Genomic DNA, 19,657 nt, shown 5'->3' on the forward strand with positions numbered 1-19,657 from the left:
CTCCCCTCTCAGCCTCCCAAAGTGAGGCGATTATGGGCATGGGCCATCACACGTGGCCCAGAGTGACTGTTTAGTGTTACCTGCTTGCTTCCTGAAGAAATAAATCTGCAATTCAAACATGGAAAGATGTGCAAAATCTTTGTTTGCTTGGGGAAAAGAATTATTTAATTGATAGAATTTTACTTTATATTTATTGTGACAATCTTACTAATATTCATTTGCTTTATAGGTATCTATACACAAATTCTTATCCCCTTGTGGGTTAGAAGTTTTAATTATTATAAGACTATGCATTCTTTTGTGTGTATGTTTAAGCATCATAGAAAAATACGTTCCACGGGCTGGGCGCAGTGGCTCACGCCTGTAATCCCAGCACTTTAGGAGGCCGAGACGGGTGAATTACGAGGTCAGGAGATGGAGACCATCCTGGCTAACACGGTGAAACCCAGTCTCTACTAAAAAAAAAATATTAGCCAGGCGTGGTGGCGGGCGCCTGTAGTTCCAGTTACTCAGGAGGCTGAGGCGGGAGAATGGCGTGAACCCAGGAGGTGGATGGAGCTTGCAGTGAGCCGAGATCCCGCCACTGCACTCCAGCCTGGGCGACAGAGCGAGACTCTGTCTCAAAAAAAAAGAAGAAAAAAGAAAAATATATTCCATGGACGAACGTGGGGCAGGTATCGGTGGTTTTAGTTGTATTACATTGTGAAATTCAAAGGCAAAGAAAATGGTATTAAAACCACATTCTTTACCCCATATTATATGATTCTATTTGTATAAAATGTCCAGAGTAGGCAAATCTATAGAGACAGAAAAAAATTAGGTGGTTGCCTGATGCTGGGGCCTAGAGGGTGAGGGCTAAGGGATATCTTTCTTGGGTAACAAAAATATTCTAAAATTGACTGTGGTGATGGATGTATAACTCTGTGAATATACTAAAGGCCACTGAATTGTATGCTTCAAATAGGTAAATTGTCTGGTATGCAAATTACAGCTCAAAAAAGTTGTTAAAACAAACTTGCTGTTGATATAGCCCACTGTGGATTTAAAAATATTTAATTTAAACATACATTAAAAACACAAGTAGCTGACAGATGTTAAGAGTCAATGATAAGGCCGGGCGCGGTGGCTCAAGCCTGTAATCCCAGCACTTTGGGAGGCCGAGACGGGCGGATCACGAGGTCAGGAGATCAAGACCATCCTGGCTAACACAATGAAACCCCGTCTCCACTAAAAATACAAAAAAAAAAAATTAGCCGGGCGTGGTGGCGGCGCCTGTAGTCCCAGCTACTCGGCAGGCTGAGGCAGGAGAATGGCGGGAACCCGGGAGGCGGAGCTTGCAGTGAGCCGAGATCGCGCCACTGCACTCCAGCCTGGGCGACAGAGCGAGACTCCGCCTCAAAAAAAAAAAAAAAAAAAAAAAAAAGAGTCAATGATAAGAACAAGGGCTATAGAATATAGATAAAATCCAGGTGGGCTGGCCATTTAATTGTATTCTAGTATAAAAATATTTTACAAAAATTCAGTCGGCACTGAAGCTTACAAGTTTTACATATAATTTTGAGTATCTGGAGTAGATGAAAACTTACAAAGTTAAGATGATCTTATCAGTAGAAAAGATATTCTAAACAATTTTAGCCCAAAGAAGCATTTTGATTGCCTAATTTATCTTTGTAAAGGAGAAGTAAATCTTATAGCTGGTCTCCGTAAACCTCACAGCTGGAACATTCTAACAGCACCTTGCAGTTTCCAGTGATCAAAGTAAGTTACTTTATATACTAAACTAAGAATTTCATAATAGAAATAATGCAACACCAGGGGGTACCGTTATCGTGAAATAATTACACTCCTGAGAGATTACAGGCACAAGGCTGTACCCCAGGGGTGTGATTATCCCATGATAACCACATCCACTGAAATTGCCTTATTGCAAAAATAATCTCTATTCACTGGTGAGACATTATTCAATAGGTGATTTTTTTTTTTTTTTTTTAATGAAAAGGCTTTTTTTTTTTAGCTTGAATCAGCAAGTGGATTAGAAAATTGGTCAGTTTATTTTTCATTGCATTCAAATTCAGAACACAACATCATTATTATTTGCTTTCCTATTTGATACAGTAGAATTTTGATTTTGTTTTTGAGAAATCTTTCAGAGTTTCTATTTGCTTTAGCTGACTACTACTGCTAAATTTATGTCAAACTTTAAAGGCATTAATTGAGCAATTCAATTTTAAATAACTTACTTCTATGTACAGTTTTTAATTCTTCTAAAACAATGTTCATTTACAAAACTTATAAATGCAATGTACCTTCACTAATGGAATTACAGGTAGGCCAAAAAGATGAAACCAAAAATCTCAAGTAATCCTACCACCCAGACACAACCACTGTTAATAATTGTCTATCTCCTTCCAATCCTTTTTCTAAAAGTATCTGTCTCTCTGTCTACATGTCTACCTAAAGATACAAAGAGAAACACAAATGTAACTACTCTGTTTTACAACCTGCTTTTCTTATTTGACTAAAGATTGTAAGCGTTCATATCATTAAGAAATCTTCATATCACTTAAAATAGCTACATGGGATAGTATTCCATTGTAACAATATTCTATAATTACTCACTTAATATCATTTTATTAGACATTTAGGTGTTCTCTATTTTTTTTCTCTGTAGCCCAGGCTGGAGTGCAGTGGCACAACTTCGGCTTACTGCAACCTCTGCCTCCCAGGTTTGAGCGATTCTCGTGCCTCAGCCTCCTGAGTAGCTGGGATTACAGGTGCACACCAGCACGCCCAGCTAATTTTTATATTTTTAGTAGAGACAAGGTTTCTCAATGTTGTCCAGGCTGGTCTCAAACTCCTGACCTCAGGTGATTTGGCCTCCTGCCTTGGCCTCCCTCACCTGTTGGGATTACAGGTGTGAGCCACCAAGCCCAGCCTCTCTTTTACTGTATACATAATCCTTTGTGACTAAATGTTTGAACATATCCATGATTATTTCCTTAGGGTAGATTCATGACTTTGTAATAAGTAAAACATAATTTAAAGAAACAGAAAAAGGTACTTTGCTCCCAAATCGTCAGTTGTTCTTACATATAGTTTAAGCTGATGGTTCTCAACCTTGATGATGCCTAAGAAATAGATCAGTAATTTTCATCATTTTATGTGGCATCACAGATGGTGAAAGTTACTGATTTTTAAATCATAATTTTATCATAGAGTTCAGATATTCTAAGACACAAGATTTAAGAAATTAAAATACCCAATGTATTTACAAGTATTTGTTCTCATACCATGTCAGTTTGAATGGAAAAACTGGAAATGGAAATTTCCCTAACATCTTATTCTATAAAGACTGAGGCAAAGAATTAATTCAGTCTGCTAGTTATTTCTCATCATGAACATAGCCTTTACAACACACCAGTAACTCTTTTTTTAGCTGTTCCAATTATTCTGAAAATAAGTTTAATATGGGAGTACAAAGGAAAACATTAGCCTTCTGAAGAAAATCATGTGACAGTCAATGTTTGAAAAGCCTAAATTTTAAGTTTTTTAATCACACATTTTAATATAAAAATAAAATTACCTGTAATTTCACCTAATTAACATACTATTTTCATGTTTGTTTCCTTCCAGTCCTAATTTACATGCCCACAGATTTATATTAGAATCATAGCATAGATTCAATTGTATTACTTAGTTTACTTAAGATATCAACAGTTTACTTTGCCATTCCCCTAGTGCTGGATATTTAGACTGTTTACAATGGTGAAAAATTAGAAATGATGTTGAAAATGTCTTCACTCACCTTAAAAAAAAACAAAAAACAAAAAACTCTTTCAACGCATTATCATCTTTCCTTTTCCTTAATACTATCCCCCTGTGTGTATGTGTGTATGTGTGTGTGTGTTTCTTCTTACATGCAACACATACACACACACACACACACACACACACACACACACACACACACACACAGTCTTCCATGGCATTAATTTTGCTTACAGGAGTTTCACCAAACTTTCAGATCATGAACATCATCTTGGAGACTAAGATGCTCAGACTTCTCCCTCCCCTCAGGACTCTTCTTCAACAGCCCTTCTGCAACAGGGGCTTGGGAACCAACATTTACACAAAATACTTAAGTGAACCTTTCCATTAGGTAAGTTTGAGTAAACACTGGCTACAGCATCAGTGGCCAAACCCTTTCGGCCAGCTTTTTGAGAGCCATTTAAGTCTGTTGCTATCATTTAAAGTCATCCAAGTTAAAATCTTCTGTGCTTATGTTTTTCTTCTAATCTTTCTTCTTTGGTCAACCTTTCTTTCTACCTAAGTTTTAATTCTTCAAAGCTCATTTTAGTCCCACCTCCTCTATTAGCTACGTAATTTAACATTCAGTTACTCTCTATTAAATAGAGCCTTACATAATACCATACTTTGTTTTCCTGACTAGGTTGTAAACTGGGATTACTCTATGTTAATTTGATGTGTCTGATTAGACTGTAAATCAGGGGTTGAGCCTGTGTCTTCTATGAGAGCTTGAGTTCAAAAAATAAAACTTACTGGCTGATGTGTAAGATGTCAAATACAGAGTTGGCAAATATAATTATATCATAAAGTAAGCAAAAAACTTCAGTTCTAAGAATTAAGCAAATGCAGGCAGAGAGATGTTAAGCAGCTTGCCTGAAGTTACACAGATACTAAGTAGCAAACACTTAGCTATGTACGGAGCTACATAGATGCCTGGCTGTAAACCTGGCTGCAAATGAGGCATCTGTGTAGCTCCACAGCTCCTCAGTCTGTGTGCTTAACCACTAAGTACATGGCTTCTCAGAACTGATGGTTTTCTCTATATGAAAGGTTATTCCTTTTGCCTAAGATACTCAATGCTCTTTTCCCATGTCTTGCATGCCATGCCAGCATCCTTCCTGTCATTTAGGTCTCAGCTTAACGTTGCTTCCTTAGAGGAGCCCTTCCTGACCACTTAATCTAAAGTAATTCCCCATTTAGTTCTTATCACAGTATCCAATTAAACATTCATCACAGAACTTATAAATACCTGATATTTTCTTATTTATTAGTTTACTGTGTGTCATTCCCAATATAATGAAAGGTTTTGGTATTGTGTTCCTAGAGCCTAGAACAAGGTCTGGCACAGAAACAGTGCTCCATAAATGATGACTGAATAAACATGTTTATTTTACCAACCACTGATGAACATTTAGGGTTGCTGCCAATCTTTCACTACTATAAATCTTTGAAAATCTACCTTATCACATTTTTATTATAAATTACTGGAAGGCAAATTTCTAGGTAAAAAGCTATGCATGTTTTTCAGGCTTTCGATACATATCAGCAAATATATAACCTTTCCAGAAAGGTTGCTCTAATTTATCAAGAGAGGGTTAAAATGTTCATTTTGGTTGGGTGTGATGTCTCACACCTGTAATCCCAGCACTTTGGGAGGCTGAGGTGGGATGATCATTTGAGCTCAGGAGTTCGAGACCAGCCTGGGCAACATGATGAAACCCCATCTCTACAAAAAAAACAAAAATTAGCTGGGCATGGTGGCTTACGTCTGTAGTCCCAGCTACTCAGGAGGCTGAGGTGAGGGGATTGTTTGAGCCTGGGAAGCAGAGGTTGCAGTGAGTTGAGACCCGCATCACTGCCCTCCAGTCTGGGCAACAGGATGACACCCTGTCCCAAAGAAAAACAAAACACAAAATAAAATGTTCATTTTGCCACACTTGTGAAAATACTGGATGCATACCTTTTAAAATCTTTACCAAGGTTTGACAGGCGAAAAGGTAACATATTGTTTTAGTTTTCATTTCTTTGGTTATTAATGTTGTTGAAAATATTTTCATATGTTTAATGGTCATCTGAATTCCTCCTTTTGTAAACTATGTCCTTTGCTCCTTCATGTTTGTGTGTTCATCTTTTTCATATTGACTTGAAAGAACATTTTTGTTTTTGAGACAGAGTCTCGCTTTGTCACCTGGGCTGGAGCACAGTGGTGCAAACCTGGCTCACTGTAGCCTCAACCTTCTGGGCTCAAATGATCCTCCTGCCTTGGCCTCTCGAGTAGCTGGGACTACAGGTGCAGACCACCAAGCCCAGCTAAATTTTTTTGAATTTTTTGTAGAGATGGGTTTCATCATGTTGCCCAGGCTGGTCTCAAACTCCTGAGCTCAAGCGATCCTCCTGCCTTGGCCTTTCAACATGCTGGGATTACAGGCCTGAGCCACCATGCCCAGCCCTGAAAGAACATTTTCTATATTAGGGGTATCAGCCTCATGCAGAGAAAGCATACTGTTTCCACAAAGGTAATGCTTCTCATCTTCTCCCACCCAGGTGCTCAATTCATTTAGATAGAGAAAGACTTCTTAAGCCTGGTTACATAAATGTTAAAAACTTGATAGGAACCAAATACTTGAGCATTTTTTCTACTTCATTAATTTGATCCTGAAAAAGTTCATTTTACTAAGGAATAGTAGCACAGTAAAACCCCACCATAAGAGGGTTCCAAAAATGTTAATTGTATAGATTGAGTGACTGAGTTATTATAAGGTTAATGAATAGAAATGGAGGGCTGGAGGGCCGGGCGCGGTGACTCGCGCCTGTAATCCTAGCACTTTGGGAGGCTGAAGCAGGCAGATCATGAGGTCAGGAGTTCGAGACCGTCCTGGGTAACACAGTGAAACCCTGTCTCTACTAAAAATACAAAAAATTAGCCGGGCGTGGTGGTGGACACCTGTAGTCCCAGCTACTTGGGAGGCTGAGGCAGGAGAATGGCATGAACCCGGGAGGAGGAGCTTGCAGTGAGCCGAGATCGCACCACTGTACTCCAGCCTGGGTGGCAAAGCGAGACTCTGTCTCAGAAAAAAAAAAAAAAGAAAGAAATGGAGGGCTGGAGAAGAGCCAATAACCAGCTTTGTTATATCTGAATTCACATAATTGTGGGCATGTTTTTTTGAGGTTTTCGTGTTTTCAACACTCTTAAAAACAGGTTAACTATTCAGTTAGCACAAGTTCTGATTGTTAGCAGACTTTCTAATATAGACTCAAGAGAAATCACGTCTATTGATTATTAAAAGAAAGCACTAAGTCTGGAGTCTATGCCGCTCAGGATCAGAGTTAGACAAGGCTGAGGCATAAAGACAACTACTACTTCTGCCTGTCTCAAGTCAACCATGAGTCATGCAGCTGCAGGGGCACTATAAGGTTTGAGTGAAAGAAAAGATAAGATGCAACGCCTTCCAGAAAACAGGTTGTACTTCGATGTAACAACAAATCCCTGTGACTAAAAAAGAAGTGGTCAGAAATATTTGAGCCAACGGGTATATAACATACACTTCATTTCCTTTGGGGCTTTATTTCCTTTCTCCCTTCTTCTACTAGTTAGCTGGGGGCAAGGGAGGAGGAGGCATTAGGTAGGTAAGTTTTTAAGGGTACCTGTACTGTGGTATCAGTGGGATGTTCTTTTGTCAGAGATTGCCAGACCTAAGTCCCTATCAGTATTGTCTCACCTAATTAATACTGAGCGAATAATTTCCTTTTACTTAAACTGCGCAGTTTCCTTCTACTTAAAGGTGGTTACTGGCCAGGCATGGTGGCTCATGTCTGTAATCCCAGTACTTTGGGAGGCTGAGGCAGGAGTTGGAGACCAGCCTAGGCAACATGGCAAAACCCTATCTCTATTAAAAAATACAAAAAGTAGCCAGGCATGGTGGTGTGTGTTGGCAGTCTCAGCTAGCTACTCGGGGGGCTGAGGTGGGAAGAGAGCTTGAGCTCGGGAGCTGAAGGTTGCAGTGAGCTGAGATTGCGCCACTGCACTCCAGTCTGGGCAACAGAGCCAGACTTGGTCTCAAAAAACAAACAAACAAAAAAACCAAGCTTATCATTCATCAAACTCCTAAACTCCTAATAGGAAAACTGGCACTTTGAATCCTATAGCCTGAATCAGCTTGCTGAAGAATCTCTAGCTATCGAATAGAGGCTGAAGATCGTGTGTTGATTGAGGGTAAACCCTGGGGTCAGACTGAGGCAGCAGTGAAAGCCAAAGGGAGTCTAAGGAGGTGCATCACAGGCCTTGGTGGCCTGAGAGGACAGGGCTTCTGGGGTTCATGCCCAGAGCATCTGCTTCAATAGAGCAGCCCCGCTTTTATATGTTCTGTATACTGAGGTCTCATGTAAGATTTCTTAAAAGAAAAAAAAAGGGTTCTCTAGCTGCTTTAAAAATGCAGAAAATCTCCAAGTTATACTATCATCCTTATTTTAAAATAAGGAGCTGAAGTTCATAAAAGTGAAAGACTTGCTTAAGGTTACAGGATTAAACAGATTATCTCTATTATAATCTATTACAAGCTGGAGTTGGATTATTGTGCCTGTTTCAGTAATATACTAACAAAGCACTGATAAATTTAAGTTAAAACTTCTCAGTTTAGTATCTCTTTAGAAAAAGAACCAAAATGATCTAAACCAAATTAGACCCATTTTTCTGAAATAGACGGTAATATGCAGGACAGTAAGTAACTTTAAGTAAAAAACAATTTTAACATACTCAGCTTTGTTTTTACCTCTGTACTAAAAAGAGATGGCTTCTGAGGCTTTCAGTACAGTCTATTTTTATAATTCAGGAGAATATGAATATGAGAAATAACCATTTTTTCCTTCCATTTTTAGGCTACTAGTCTGATAAACTATGTTTAATGTATTTTACTTTAAGACTTAGTTCATAGGGCCTTGGGCTGGAAAATTTTAACTTAATCCTATTACACAGCATTTCAATTCAACATATATGATCAGATTTTCCCATTAATCATATTTTGGGAATGGTCTTAGTCAAAAACAAACAAACAAACAAAAATAAAAACCACACACACAAACCCAAATAAAACAATACCCAGAAAGAGCAAAGAAAAATGTTGTTTTATCTTTCCTTGTTTGTCCTCTCCCAAAACAAATCATGTCTAGTGCCTACCTGAGCCATCAGTAGGAACCGAACTTGCATTGATTCCAGAAAGACCAAACAAAGGACATTCTCGATCTGTGTTGACATGACCCCATTTGTGACATTTAATGCACCTCACATTTCGAACCTGAGAAATAATGAATGTGATTTTGGTTACTGAAAAAGTAAGAATCTAACCAATGTTCAAATTCCTATTCCTTGATAGAATTTAAGCTAAATTACATTTTTAAAAGATCTCCAGGGAAAAAGACTCCAAACTATGTTTGGTAATTGAATACAAAGATTAAAATATTTCACTATAAATTTTGCCTAGAAACTAAGCTGAATCTCATTTCTTTTTAGCTTTCACTTGGTGGCAATATAATGTCATCCAAAAAGAAATGGTAAAATACCAAAAAGAATTATGTCATTATGTGAAGAAATTAAGCTTAAATTCTCTCATTTTAATAAGTTACCCTTTAAAGTTTCAAATTTCGAAACCCGGAGCTAGTAAACATTTTCTGTAAAGGTCCAAATGTAGTAAATATTATTATAGGCTTTTTGGGACAGATGTTGTCTATTCTAACTACTCAACTCTGCTTCTGTAGTGGGAAAGCAGCCATAGCCAATAAGTAAATGAATAAGCAAAGCAGTGTTTCAATAAAACTTTCTTTACAACAAGGATTTGCCCTCTGATGATAGTCTGTCCTGATTCTAAACCAATAATAGATTTAAATCTTTTCTTGACATTGAGCTGATTCTCCAAATTTTTTGAAAACTACAGAAACCAATATCATTATAGCTCTCACTATAAAAGTTTGATTCCTGTCTTTTTTTTTTTTTTTTTGAGATGGAGTCTCACTCTATTGCCCAGGCTGGAGTGCAGTGGCGCAGTCACGGCTCACTGCAACCTCCACCTCCCGGGTTCCAGTGATTCTCCTGCCTCAGACTCCCGAGTAGCTGGGATTACAGGCACCCGCCACCATGCCAGGCTAATTTTTTGTACTTTTAGTAGAGACAGGGTTTCACTATGTCAGCCTGGCTGGTCTCGAACTCCTGATCTCATGATCCGCCCACCTCGGCCTCCCAAAGCGCTGAAATTACAGGCATGAACCACCGCACCCAGCCTGATTCCTGTCTTTTATCAGCCTATTACATTTTATGTTTTCTCCTCTATTCCTTATATTATCTCATACAAATCAAAACCATAGTGCCCCTTTTCAGCTTAAACACCTTTCAGACAATATAAAAATATATTTATTAAATAAAAATTATTCTTACAGAGTAAAATATGTGTTACTTGCCTGAATACCAAAGGGCTGATCTCTGATGTTCATGTCATCTTTCGCATATCTATTAAATAGAGGAAAAGTACAAACACATTAAGAATAATTTAAAAATTAAACAGCAGTTAATCAGAAAAATAGTTTTACACTTCTAAGAACATTATGAAATATATTACTTCAGTAAGAATATAGAACTATAAAATCTATCTAGTATTTCCAAACACCATTTAGTTATTATGTGTCTAGTCTGATAATCTGTGATTTTAAAAAAATGAAAAAGTATATAAAACAAAAGACTATGATCAAGCAGATTAGTTGAATAAGACAGCTAATTAAAATCATTAAAAATAACTTTTCACATCAGTTTCCTCCTCTAATGACTGAAAAAGCAACATAAAATGGGATTATCAGTAAATGTAAACTTAATGATACATATCTTGTCTTAAAAGTAAACCAGTCCTTACTTTTCTCGTGGGGCTCCTTTCTGCCATTCAAATTTGTATTCGGTCTCTCCTTCGGTTTCTTCTTTCTAAAAACATTCATTGAAAATTCTTTTAATTTTTCCATATAACACAATCAATTGCAAGTAAATTCAGACACAGAAAATAGTCCTTTACCTCTTTGTTTTCTTGATTGCATATCAAAAATATGGAAGAAAAAAGGTAAGACAAGTTAAAAACATCAATATAAAAATCTACTGTATTCACTATATCATGTTATTTGTCACTTATAAGAATTCATTGGTTTGACTTTTTTCTTCTTTCACAAGATAAAAATTCAGACCACTGCAGGATAAAATACAAAATTAAAATTAATAAGCATGTTAATTCACAGTTATTAAACTTTTTACTGTTCATTGACAGTGAATATTATGTTTTTTATTTACAAATGCATTAAATAGTAAGAAGGACTAAAGATACATATACAAATTATGAAAGAATAAGTGTACTTTGGACATAAAGGATTTTTTCCTCCTCAAGGGCACATTATGAAATATTACCAGATTAGAAAGATATTTTTTAGTATTTATTCTGTTGTATGATTATAGTTTTTATTATCTTCACAGGATAATAGCAATTTTAAAAGATAGAGAGCAACTTTAAAAAAATATCTGTCATAGTACTTTTCAATCTTTAGCTGCAAACACATCCAAGACTTAAAAGAAAAGGAAGGAGGCCAAGCGAGGTGGTTCACACTTATAATCCTAGCACTTTGGGAGGCTGAGGTGGGTGGATCAGGAGGTCAGGAGTTCAAGACCAGCCTGGCCAACATGGTGAAACTCTCTCTACTAAAGACACAAAAATTAGCTGGGTGTGGTGGCATGCTCTTGTAATCCCAGCTACCCCGGAGACTGAGGCAGGAGAACTGCTTGAACCCAGGAGGTGGAGGTTGTAGTGTGCCGAGATGGCGCCCCTGCACTCCAGCCTGGATGACAGGGCAAGACTCCATCTCAAAAAAAAAAAAAAAAAAGAAAAAGAAAAGGAAGGAGATAAGTACCTTTTTTAGCTCCTGGTGGGGCTTCATACATGAAATTAAGGCCATTCTTTACACGTTCATCTCCCATAAGCAATCTAAGTGAAACAAGACAAAGTTAACGATCTTATGTAGGACAAAAAAAAAAAAATTATAGAATAATCCACTCCCCACGAAAAAAACCTAAGGGAATTAAGATGAAATATTTTTGTTAGAAACAGAGTTCCAAAACTTTACTCCACTAACTAGATTACATCCAAATGGAAATTAAACAGTGCTGCCTCTTTAGTAACTGGTTATAAGCTCTGAGACTTTCTTACTACAAGAGAGACCCTAGCCATCTTAACAAAAAAGAGGAAAAATAATATGGTTATTTTTCTTACAGGATTTTCTCAAACCCTGAAATGCTGTGGAAATTATGACAACTTTGAAATCCCATATGCCATCACAAATTTACAATTAAGTTAAATAATGCCAACACCTTTTCTTAATTGTAAGGGATCAAATGGTTTTGTTTTTTCCCAACAAAAAAAGAAAAGGCAAAGGGATCAGTTTTGGAAAAAATGAGTCTCTCAGGGATTTCTTTAGGAAGTCAAATCCAACCAGGGCTTGTAAGAGTCACAGTAAATGAGAAAATAAAATTCTTTCATGAGGCCAGTGAAAAAAGAATAATTTAAAGAAAGTCTATGGCTGGGCACAGTGGCTCACATTTGTAATCCCAGCACATTGGGAGGCCGAAGCAAGTGGATCACCTGAGGTCAGGAGTTTGAGACCAGCCTGGTCAACATGGAGAAACCCCATCTCTACCAAAAATACAAAAAATAGCCAGGCGTAGTGGTGTGTACCTGTAATCCCAGCTACTCAGGAGGCTGAGGCAGGAGAATCACTTGAACCTGGGAGGCAGAAGTTGCAGTGAGCCGAGATCGTGCCACTGCATTCCAGCCTGGGTGACAGAGCCGGGCTCTGTCTCAAAAACAACAACAGCAGCAAAAAAGTCTACACATGCCAATTAATATGATGGACTCAGTGTCTGGTGCATGACAAAAATCACATTATTTATAGTTCTGTTTTAACACTGAAAGTTCCCTGTTTGAGCTCTGTTTAAAAAAAGATACGCTAGGTTTTTTAGAACAAAAAGCTCTGTAATGAATGGAATGACTGGTTGAGTCAAAGTTTTAATTCATAAGATCCAAGTAAAAATAATAAAGAAGGAGGCTAAAGAGTGAACATAATTTTTCCTTATATTTGGAAAAGACAATCACAAAGGATATATGACATGATTATAATTCCTCTCCTTATATCCACTGGATTCTATAAAGACCTATAAAAAAGAAGCAAAAGGCCACAGGGATCTACATCCAATAGATGTAGATACAGACAGAGTGATATTCAGCAATAAAAGGGATTGAAATACTGATATATACAATACCAAGGGTCAACTTCAAAAGCATTACGCTATGTGAAAGAAGCCAGTCACAAAAGAGCACATGACATATGATCTAATTTATAGGACATGTCCAGAATAGGCAAATCTATAGAGACAGCAAGGAAATTAGTGGCTGCTCAGCACTGAGAGGTAGAAGGGGGACAAGGCAGGGGAATGAGAAGTGACTGCTAATAGATAGAAGATTTCTTTTTTGGATAATGTAAATGTTCTGAAATTAGATTACAGTGATGGCTCCAAAAGTCTAAATATACTTAAAAACAACAAACACTTTAAACAGGTGTATAAGTTATATCTTAAATTCACATCATTAAAAATATCAAAATTAGCCCGGCGCAGTGGCTCACGTCTGTAATGCCAGCACTTTGGGAGGCTGAGGCGGGTGGATCTTGAGGTCAGGAGTTCGAGACCAGCTTGGCCAACATAGTGAAACTATGTCTCTACTAAAAATACAAAAATTAGCTGGGCGTGGTGGCAGGTGCCTGTAGTCCCAGCCACTCGGGAGGCTGAAGCAGGAGAATCGCTTGAACCTGGGGGGCAGAGGTTGGAGTGAGCCAAGATCCCGCCACTGCACTCCGGGCTGGGCGATAGAGTGAGACTCCATCTCAAAATAAATAAATAAATAAATAAATAAATAAATAAATAAATAAATAAAATCAAAATCAAATACATTGAAAGCCAAGCTCAGCATCACTAGTTATTAGGGAAATGCAAATCAAAATCACAATGAGGTATCACCTTGCACCTACTGGATGGCTATCTTCTGGAAAAAAAAAAGGAAAATAACAAATGCTAGAGAGGATATAGAGAAACTGAAACCCAAGTCCATTACTAGTAGGAAATGTAAAATGGTGCAGTCACTGTGACAACCAGTTTCGTGGTTCCTCAAAACGCTAAATATAAACCTACCATGTGATCCAGCAATTACACTCCTAGGTATATATCCAAAGGAACTAAAAACAAGGACTTGACCAGGTATTTCTATGCCAACATTTATAGCAGCATTATTCACAATAGCCAAAAGATGGAAGTAACCCAAGACTCAAACAGATGGATAAACAAAATGTGGTATGTACATACAAAGGAGAATTATTCAGCCATAAAAAGGAATACAGTGCTGATACATATTACAATATATATGAACCTTGGGACACATTATGCTAAGTGAAACAAGCCAGACACAAAGGAACAAATATATGATTCCATTTATATGAGGTATTTAGAAAAGGCAAATTCATAGACAAAGAAAGTAGAATGGTGGTTGCCCGGGGCTGTGGGCCAAGGGGAATAGGGAATTATTCTTTAATGGTTTAATGGTTACAAAGTTTCTGTTGGAGATAGTGAAAAAGTTTTGGAAATGATGATGGTTCACCACACTGAATTTAAGGGTACACTGAATTGCACACTGAATTGCACACTTAAAATGGTAAATTTTATAAAATACGTATTTTACAAAAAAACCCACAGACAAACCATTTCATTTATATGTGTATTTTTTAATTTATTTCTCTCTCTTTCTTTCCTTGTTTCTTTTTGTTTTTTAGAGACAAAGTCTCACTATGTTGCCCAGGCTGGTCTCAAACTCCTGGACTCAAGCAATCCTGCCCCAAAGTGTTGGGATTATAGGCATGAGCCATCGTGCCCAGCCCAATTCATTTATATTGAAACAAAAATAATAATAAAACCCAAACTAAAAGATTGTTTCCCACATTATGCAAAATTCAACAAGTATATAAAGTAAAAGGTATGGGTATAATATTGGTATTTTTGTTTTAACCTCAACTAAAAACTTACATAGTTTTTTTGACATCCCATAAATCTTTGTATTTACCTAGACAGAATAATAAATGTGATTTTCAGCTGGGCATGGTGGCTCATGCCTGTAATCCCAGCACTTTGGGAGGCCAAGACAGGAGGATTGCTTGAGTCCAGGAGTTCAAGATCAGACTGAGCAACACAGTGAGTGAGAGATCCTGTCTCTACAAAAAATAAAAAATTAGCCAGGTGTGGTGGTGTATGCCTGTAGTTCCAGCTACTCAGGAGGCTGAAGCAAGAGGATCGCTTGAACCCAGAAGTTTGAGGCTGCAGTGAGATATAATTGCACCACCGCACTCCAGCCTGGGCAACAGAGCGAGACCTTCCTCTCAAAAAAATTTTTTTTCATCTTAAGAAAAAAGTATAAAGTGACTAAAGCGATTGATATAATAAACATTAAGAAATCTCTAGGACAGTAAAAACTTAAAAGAGAAACAACAGATTACTGAAGAATGAAATTGGCTATCAAAAACAGCACTTTTGAAAGATGAAGAAATATTGAGTACCTACTCCATGCATGGTAATAAGTGATATTATAGGGACCTACTGGCAAATGACCAATTACTCATAAATTTGCACTCAAATGACCAAACCTAGAAGTAATAACATCTTAGTGGCAATGAACACACTTAGTGCTCAGATCCTGGTTTCTAAATATCATTCACCAATGAAAGGAACCTGGGTGCCTTGGAAAACTGGTTGATTCCAGTGTTGCATCAGGGAAAATAAAAGATAAGTCTGACCATCTCATGGGACCAGAAGCAGCATTAATAAAAAACAAAACAAAACAGGGTTGGTGCATGTTAAATGGATGTAAGAGCCAACCTAACGAAGCTCTCAATGGCCCAAACTGAAACTACTGGAGCAAGAAAATAAGTAACAATAGTATTATATTATAATCCAAAGAATTAAATAAACAGCCATGAGTCCATATTGATAGAAAATAAACAACTAGATAAGGGAAATTCTTCCTTACAGAGGAACTCAAATTAATAAATGTAGAAGGAATGACAGAAATAGAAAATAACCATTAGAACATCACAGAAATAAATAATTGATGCAGGCAAGATCTACTGATGAATACCAAAATTAGGCAAAAGTCCAAGGAGAAACAGGGTATTTGCAGGGCTTCAAATATTAATTAAAAGGGAAAACAGTAACTTTTTTTAAAGATAAAGAATAAACATGAATACTGTGATCTGTTTCAAACCTAGTTTTCCACCTCCAGTCTGTTTTTATCCCTCTAACTCAACAATTGTTTCCTGAACACCCTCTCCATTTTCCAATATGTTTCTACTATTAATAATATAAAAATTAGGTTTTTATATTTATTTGTTTGTTATATATTTGTTTGTTTATTTGAGACAGAGTTTCGCTCTTGTTGCCCAGGCTGGAGTGCAATGGCGTGATCTTGGCTCACCGCAACTTCTGCCTCCCAGGTTCAAGCAATTCTCCTGCCTCAGCCTCCCGAGTAGCTGGGATTACAGGCATGCGCTACCACGCTTGGCTAATTTTGTATTTCTTAGTAGAAATGGGGTTTCTCCATGTTGGTCAGGCTCGTATCGAACTCCCGAACTCAGGTCATCTGCCCGCCTTGACCTCCCAAAGTGCTGGGATTACAGGCATGAGCCACAGCGCCCAACCAAATTAGGGTTTTTAAACAGTGATGCTATTGACATTTTGGACTAGATAGTTCTTTGTTGTGTGGAGCTGTCCTGTGCTTTGTAAGCTGTTTTGCGGCATCCATAGTCTTCACCCACTAGATGTTGATAGCAGCCCAGTCCACAGTTGTGACAATCAAAACATTATCAAAACAATGTCTCCAAACATTGCCACATGTTCCCTGGACAGGGTTGGGGGGGTGAGGGGTGTGTGCAAAAAATGATGCTCAGTTGAGAACCACCTATCTAAATCCTTATCATTCTTCAGATTTCAGCTTAAATGTCACCTCGTCCATAAAGTCTTCCATTATCCTAAATGGAATTATTCTTTCCTATACTAACATGCTGTATTTTCAAAAGCAGTGTATGCTTTTAATATATCAGTTATTATATTTGGCCTTGAACTATATGTATGTATCTCTTACTAGGGTTTCTTAAGGGTAGAGAGAAACTACACTTCACACACTTTTATAGGTACCTATAATACCACTTATTGCCATGCATGGAATAGGTACTCAATAAAAGTTAATAAGATTAAACAAAATTAGCGAGAAAGCTATTTAACTTTTATTTCTTTAACTTTCCTCTCAATATATTATATTTTAAAAAGTATTAATAGTTTAGTATTACTTTGCTAAATTCCATATTTTGATTGAAAACTGAACTTCATGGACAATTTACCAAAACACCACTATTCAGTTGCTTGATTAACCAAGAGAAACAAGTTTCAGTGTTAAATCTGCATATATAACACAATAGCTAAAGGCAGGTACCATGCTGGAAGACACCAATTAAGAACCCTAACCACGATACAGCTTTTAACAGAACAATGACAGGCATGTCAAATAAAGTCACTTTACTTTTCCTCTTGAAAGTGTCCTGCATATCTTTTCATTTGAGTGTGTTAAAGAAATAAGTTTGTAAGAGGTCTCAGCAGTTCAAGTGTAGACATGATTGTTCTTCTAAGCTTTGCCTAATTTGAGACTTGCTCAAAGACTATATATGAGTCACATGAATCTATATTTTACATGAATTATGGGTAAAGCCAGAAAAAGTGGCCACATCTACAGGTATGAGAGTAAAAGAGATAGCCCTCAGGGAAAGAAAAGATTCCTATAGTTGGGTATTTGATCCCAAAAAGCTGACTTAATATATCATTCAGTAGGAAATTATTCCCATGAAATTGATAATTCTAGATATACTGGCATAACAGAATTTCTTACCTATTATCATATGATTCTTGTTCTTTAAGATATTGCTGCATCAATTCTTCTTGTTTCTTCTTATCATATGATATTTTCTGTTCTGCCATCCATACCTAGATTAGTGAAGTAAAAATGCAAATTAAATTGTTGGATTTAAATTGTTAAACAAAGTTTGCTTTTCTTGTATAATAAAATATAAAATGCAATTGCTTAAAGCAGGAGTGCCCAATCTTTTGGCTTCCCTGGGCCACAGAAAACACACCAATACACAGTGGAAGAAGAATTGTCTTCGGCCACACAAAATACACTAACGATAGCCAATGAGCTAAAAAAAAAAAAGAGGGCAAAAAAATCTCATAATGTTTTAAGAAAGTTTACAAATTTGTGTTGGGCGGCATTCAAAGCTGTCCTGGGCCACATGCCACCCACAGGCCAAGAGCTGGATAAGCTTGGCTGAAAGTTTATGACATAATCCAATTGGGCTGTAATCACATCATTACAAATTAACACCTGAAAAACTGGAAGTGCCTTGATACGAGTTCTTTTTATTTTTGAGATGGAGTCTAGCTATCACCCAGGCTGGAGTGCAATGGCACAATCTCGGCTAACTGCAACCTCCGCTTCCCAGGTTCAAGTGATTTTCCTGTCTCAGCCTCAGAGGTAGCTGGGATTACAGGAGCCCACCACCACACCAAACTAATTTTTTTGTATTTTTAGTAGAGAAGGGGTTTCGCTATGTTGGCCAGGCTGGTCTTGAACTCCTGACGTCAGGCAATCTGCCTGCCTCAGCCTCCCCAAGTGTTGGGATTACAGGCGAAAGTCACAGTGGACTGGGCAAGTTTTGGTTTTTAAAAGCTGTATTTATAGTTTAAATTACGTAACTATATTCATAGGTAGTTAATGTTACACATTTCTTACATATCCTTCCGAGATGTTCTAATATATGTATATGCAAAAGAACATATACAACATTCTTCTTATATAAATGGTAACATACTTTACGCGAACACACACACGCACACAAAATATGTATGAAATAAAATTATATACCATGGAGATCTGGTATTGTTTGGCTGTGTCACCACCCAAATCTCATCTTGAATCGTAGTTCCCATAATCCCCATGTGTCATGGGAGGGACTCGGTGGGATGTAATTGAATAATGGGGGCGGTTACACTCCATGCTGTTCTCATGATAGTAAGTGAGTTCTCACGAGGTCTGATGGTTTTATAAGGGGTTTTTCCCCTTGCTTAGCACTTCTCCTCACTGCTACCATGTGAAGACGGACATGTTTGCTTCCCCTTCTGCCATGAATGTAAGTTTCCTGAGGCCTCCCCAGCCCTGCAGAACCATGAGTCAATTAAACCTCTTTCCTTTATAAATTACTCAGTCTTGGTTATTTCTTCACAGCAGCGGTAAGAATAGACTAATACAGTAAATTGGTATAGTAGAGTGGAGTGCTGCTAAAAGGATACCTGAAAATATGGAAGCGACTTTAGAATTGGGTAACAGGCAGAGGTTGGAACAGGAAAATGTGGGAAACTTTGGAATTTCCTAGAGAATTGGAGGGCTCAGAAAACAGGAAGATGTGGGAAAGTATGGAACTTCCTAGGGACTTGTTGAATGGCTTTAACCAAAATGCTGATAGTGATACGGACAATGAAGTCCAGGATGAGGTGGTCTCAGATGGAGATGAGAAACCTTTTCAGAAGTGGAGTAAAAGTCACTCTTGCTATGCAAAGAAACTGGTGGCATTTTGCCCCTGCCCCACAGATCTATGGAACTTTGAACTTGAGAGAGATGATTTATGGCATCCAGTAGAA

General features: G+C 37.6%; 1 protein-coding gene across 1 annotated transcript in view; it reads right to left on the bottom strand.

Annotated features, from left to right (window-relative positions):
* LOC105483209 (corepressor interacting with RBPJ, CIR1) overlaps positions 1-19,657 on the bottom strand; it is a 46,967-nt gene that overhangs the window by 21,034 nt on the left and 6,276 nt on the right. The window contains 8 exon segments of the mRNA XM_011743935.2: positions 8,981-9,013; positions 9,016-9,061; positions 9,063-9,098; positions 10,255-10,303; positions 10,701-10,765; positions 10,854-10,864; positions 11,734-11,807; positions 17,853-17,947. Coding sequence (XP_011742237.2) covers positions 8,981-9,013; positions 9,016-9,061; positions 9,063-9,098; positions 10,255-10,303; positions 10,701-10,765; positions 10,854-10,864; positions 11,734-11,807; positions 17,853-17,947 — 409 coding nt within the window.

Source organism: Macaca nemestrina, chromosome 11 (assembly GCF_043159975.1).
Source record: "Macaca nemestrina isolate mMacNem1 chromosome 11, mMacNem.hap1, whole genome shotgun sequence".
NCBI lineage: Eukaryota > Metazoa > Chordata > Mammalia > Primates > Cercopithecidae > Macaca > Macaca nemestrina.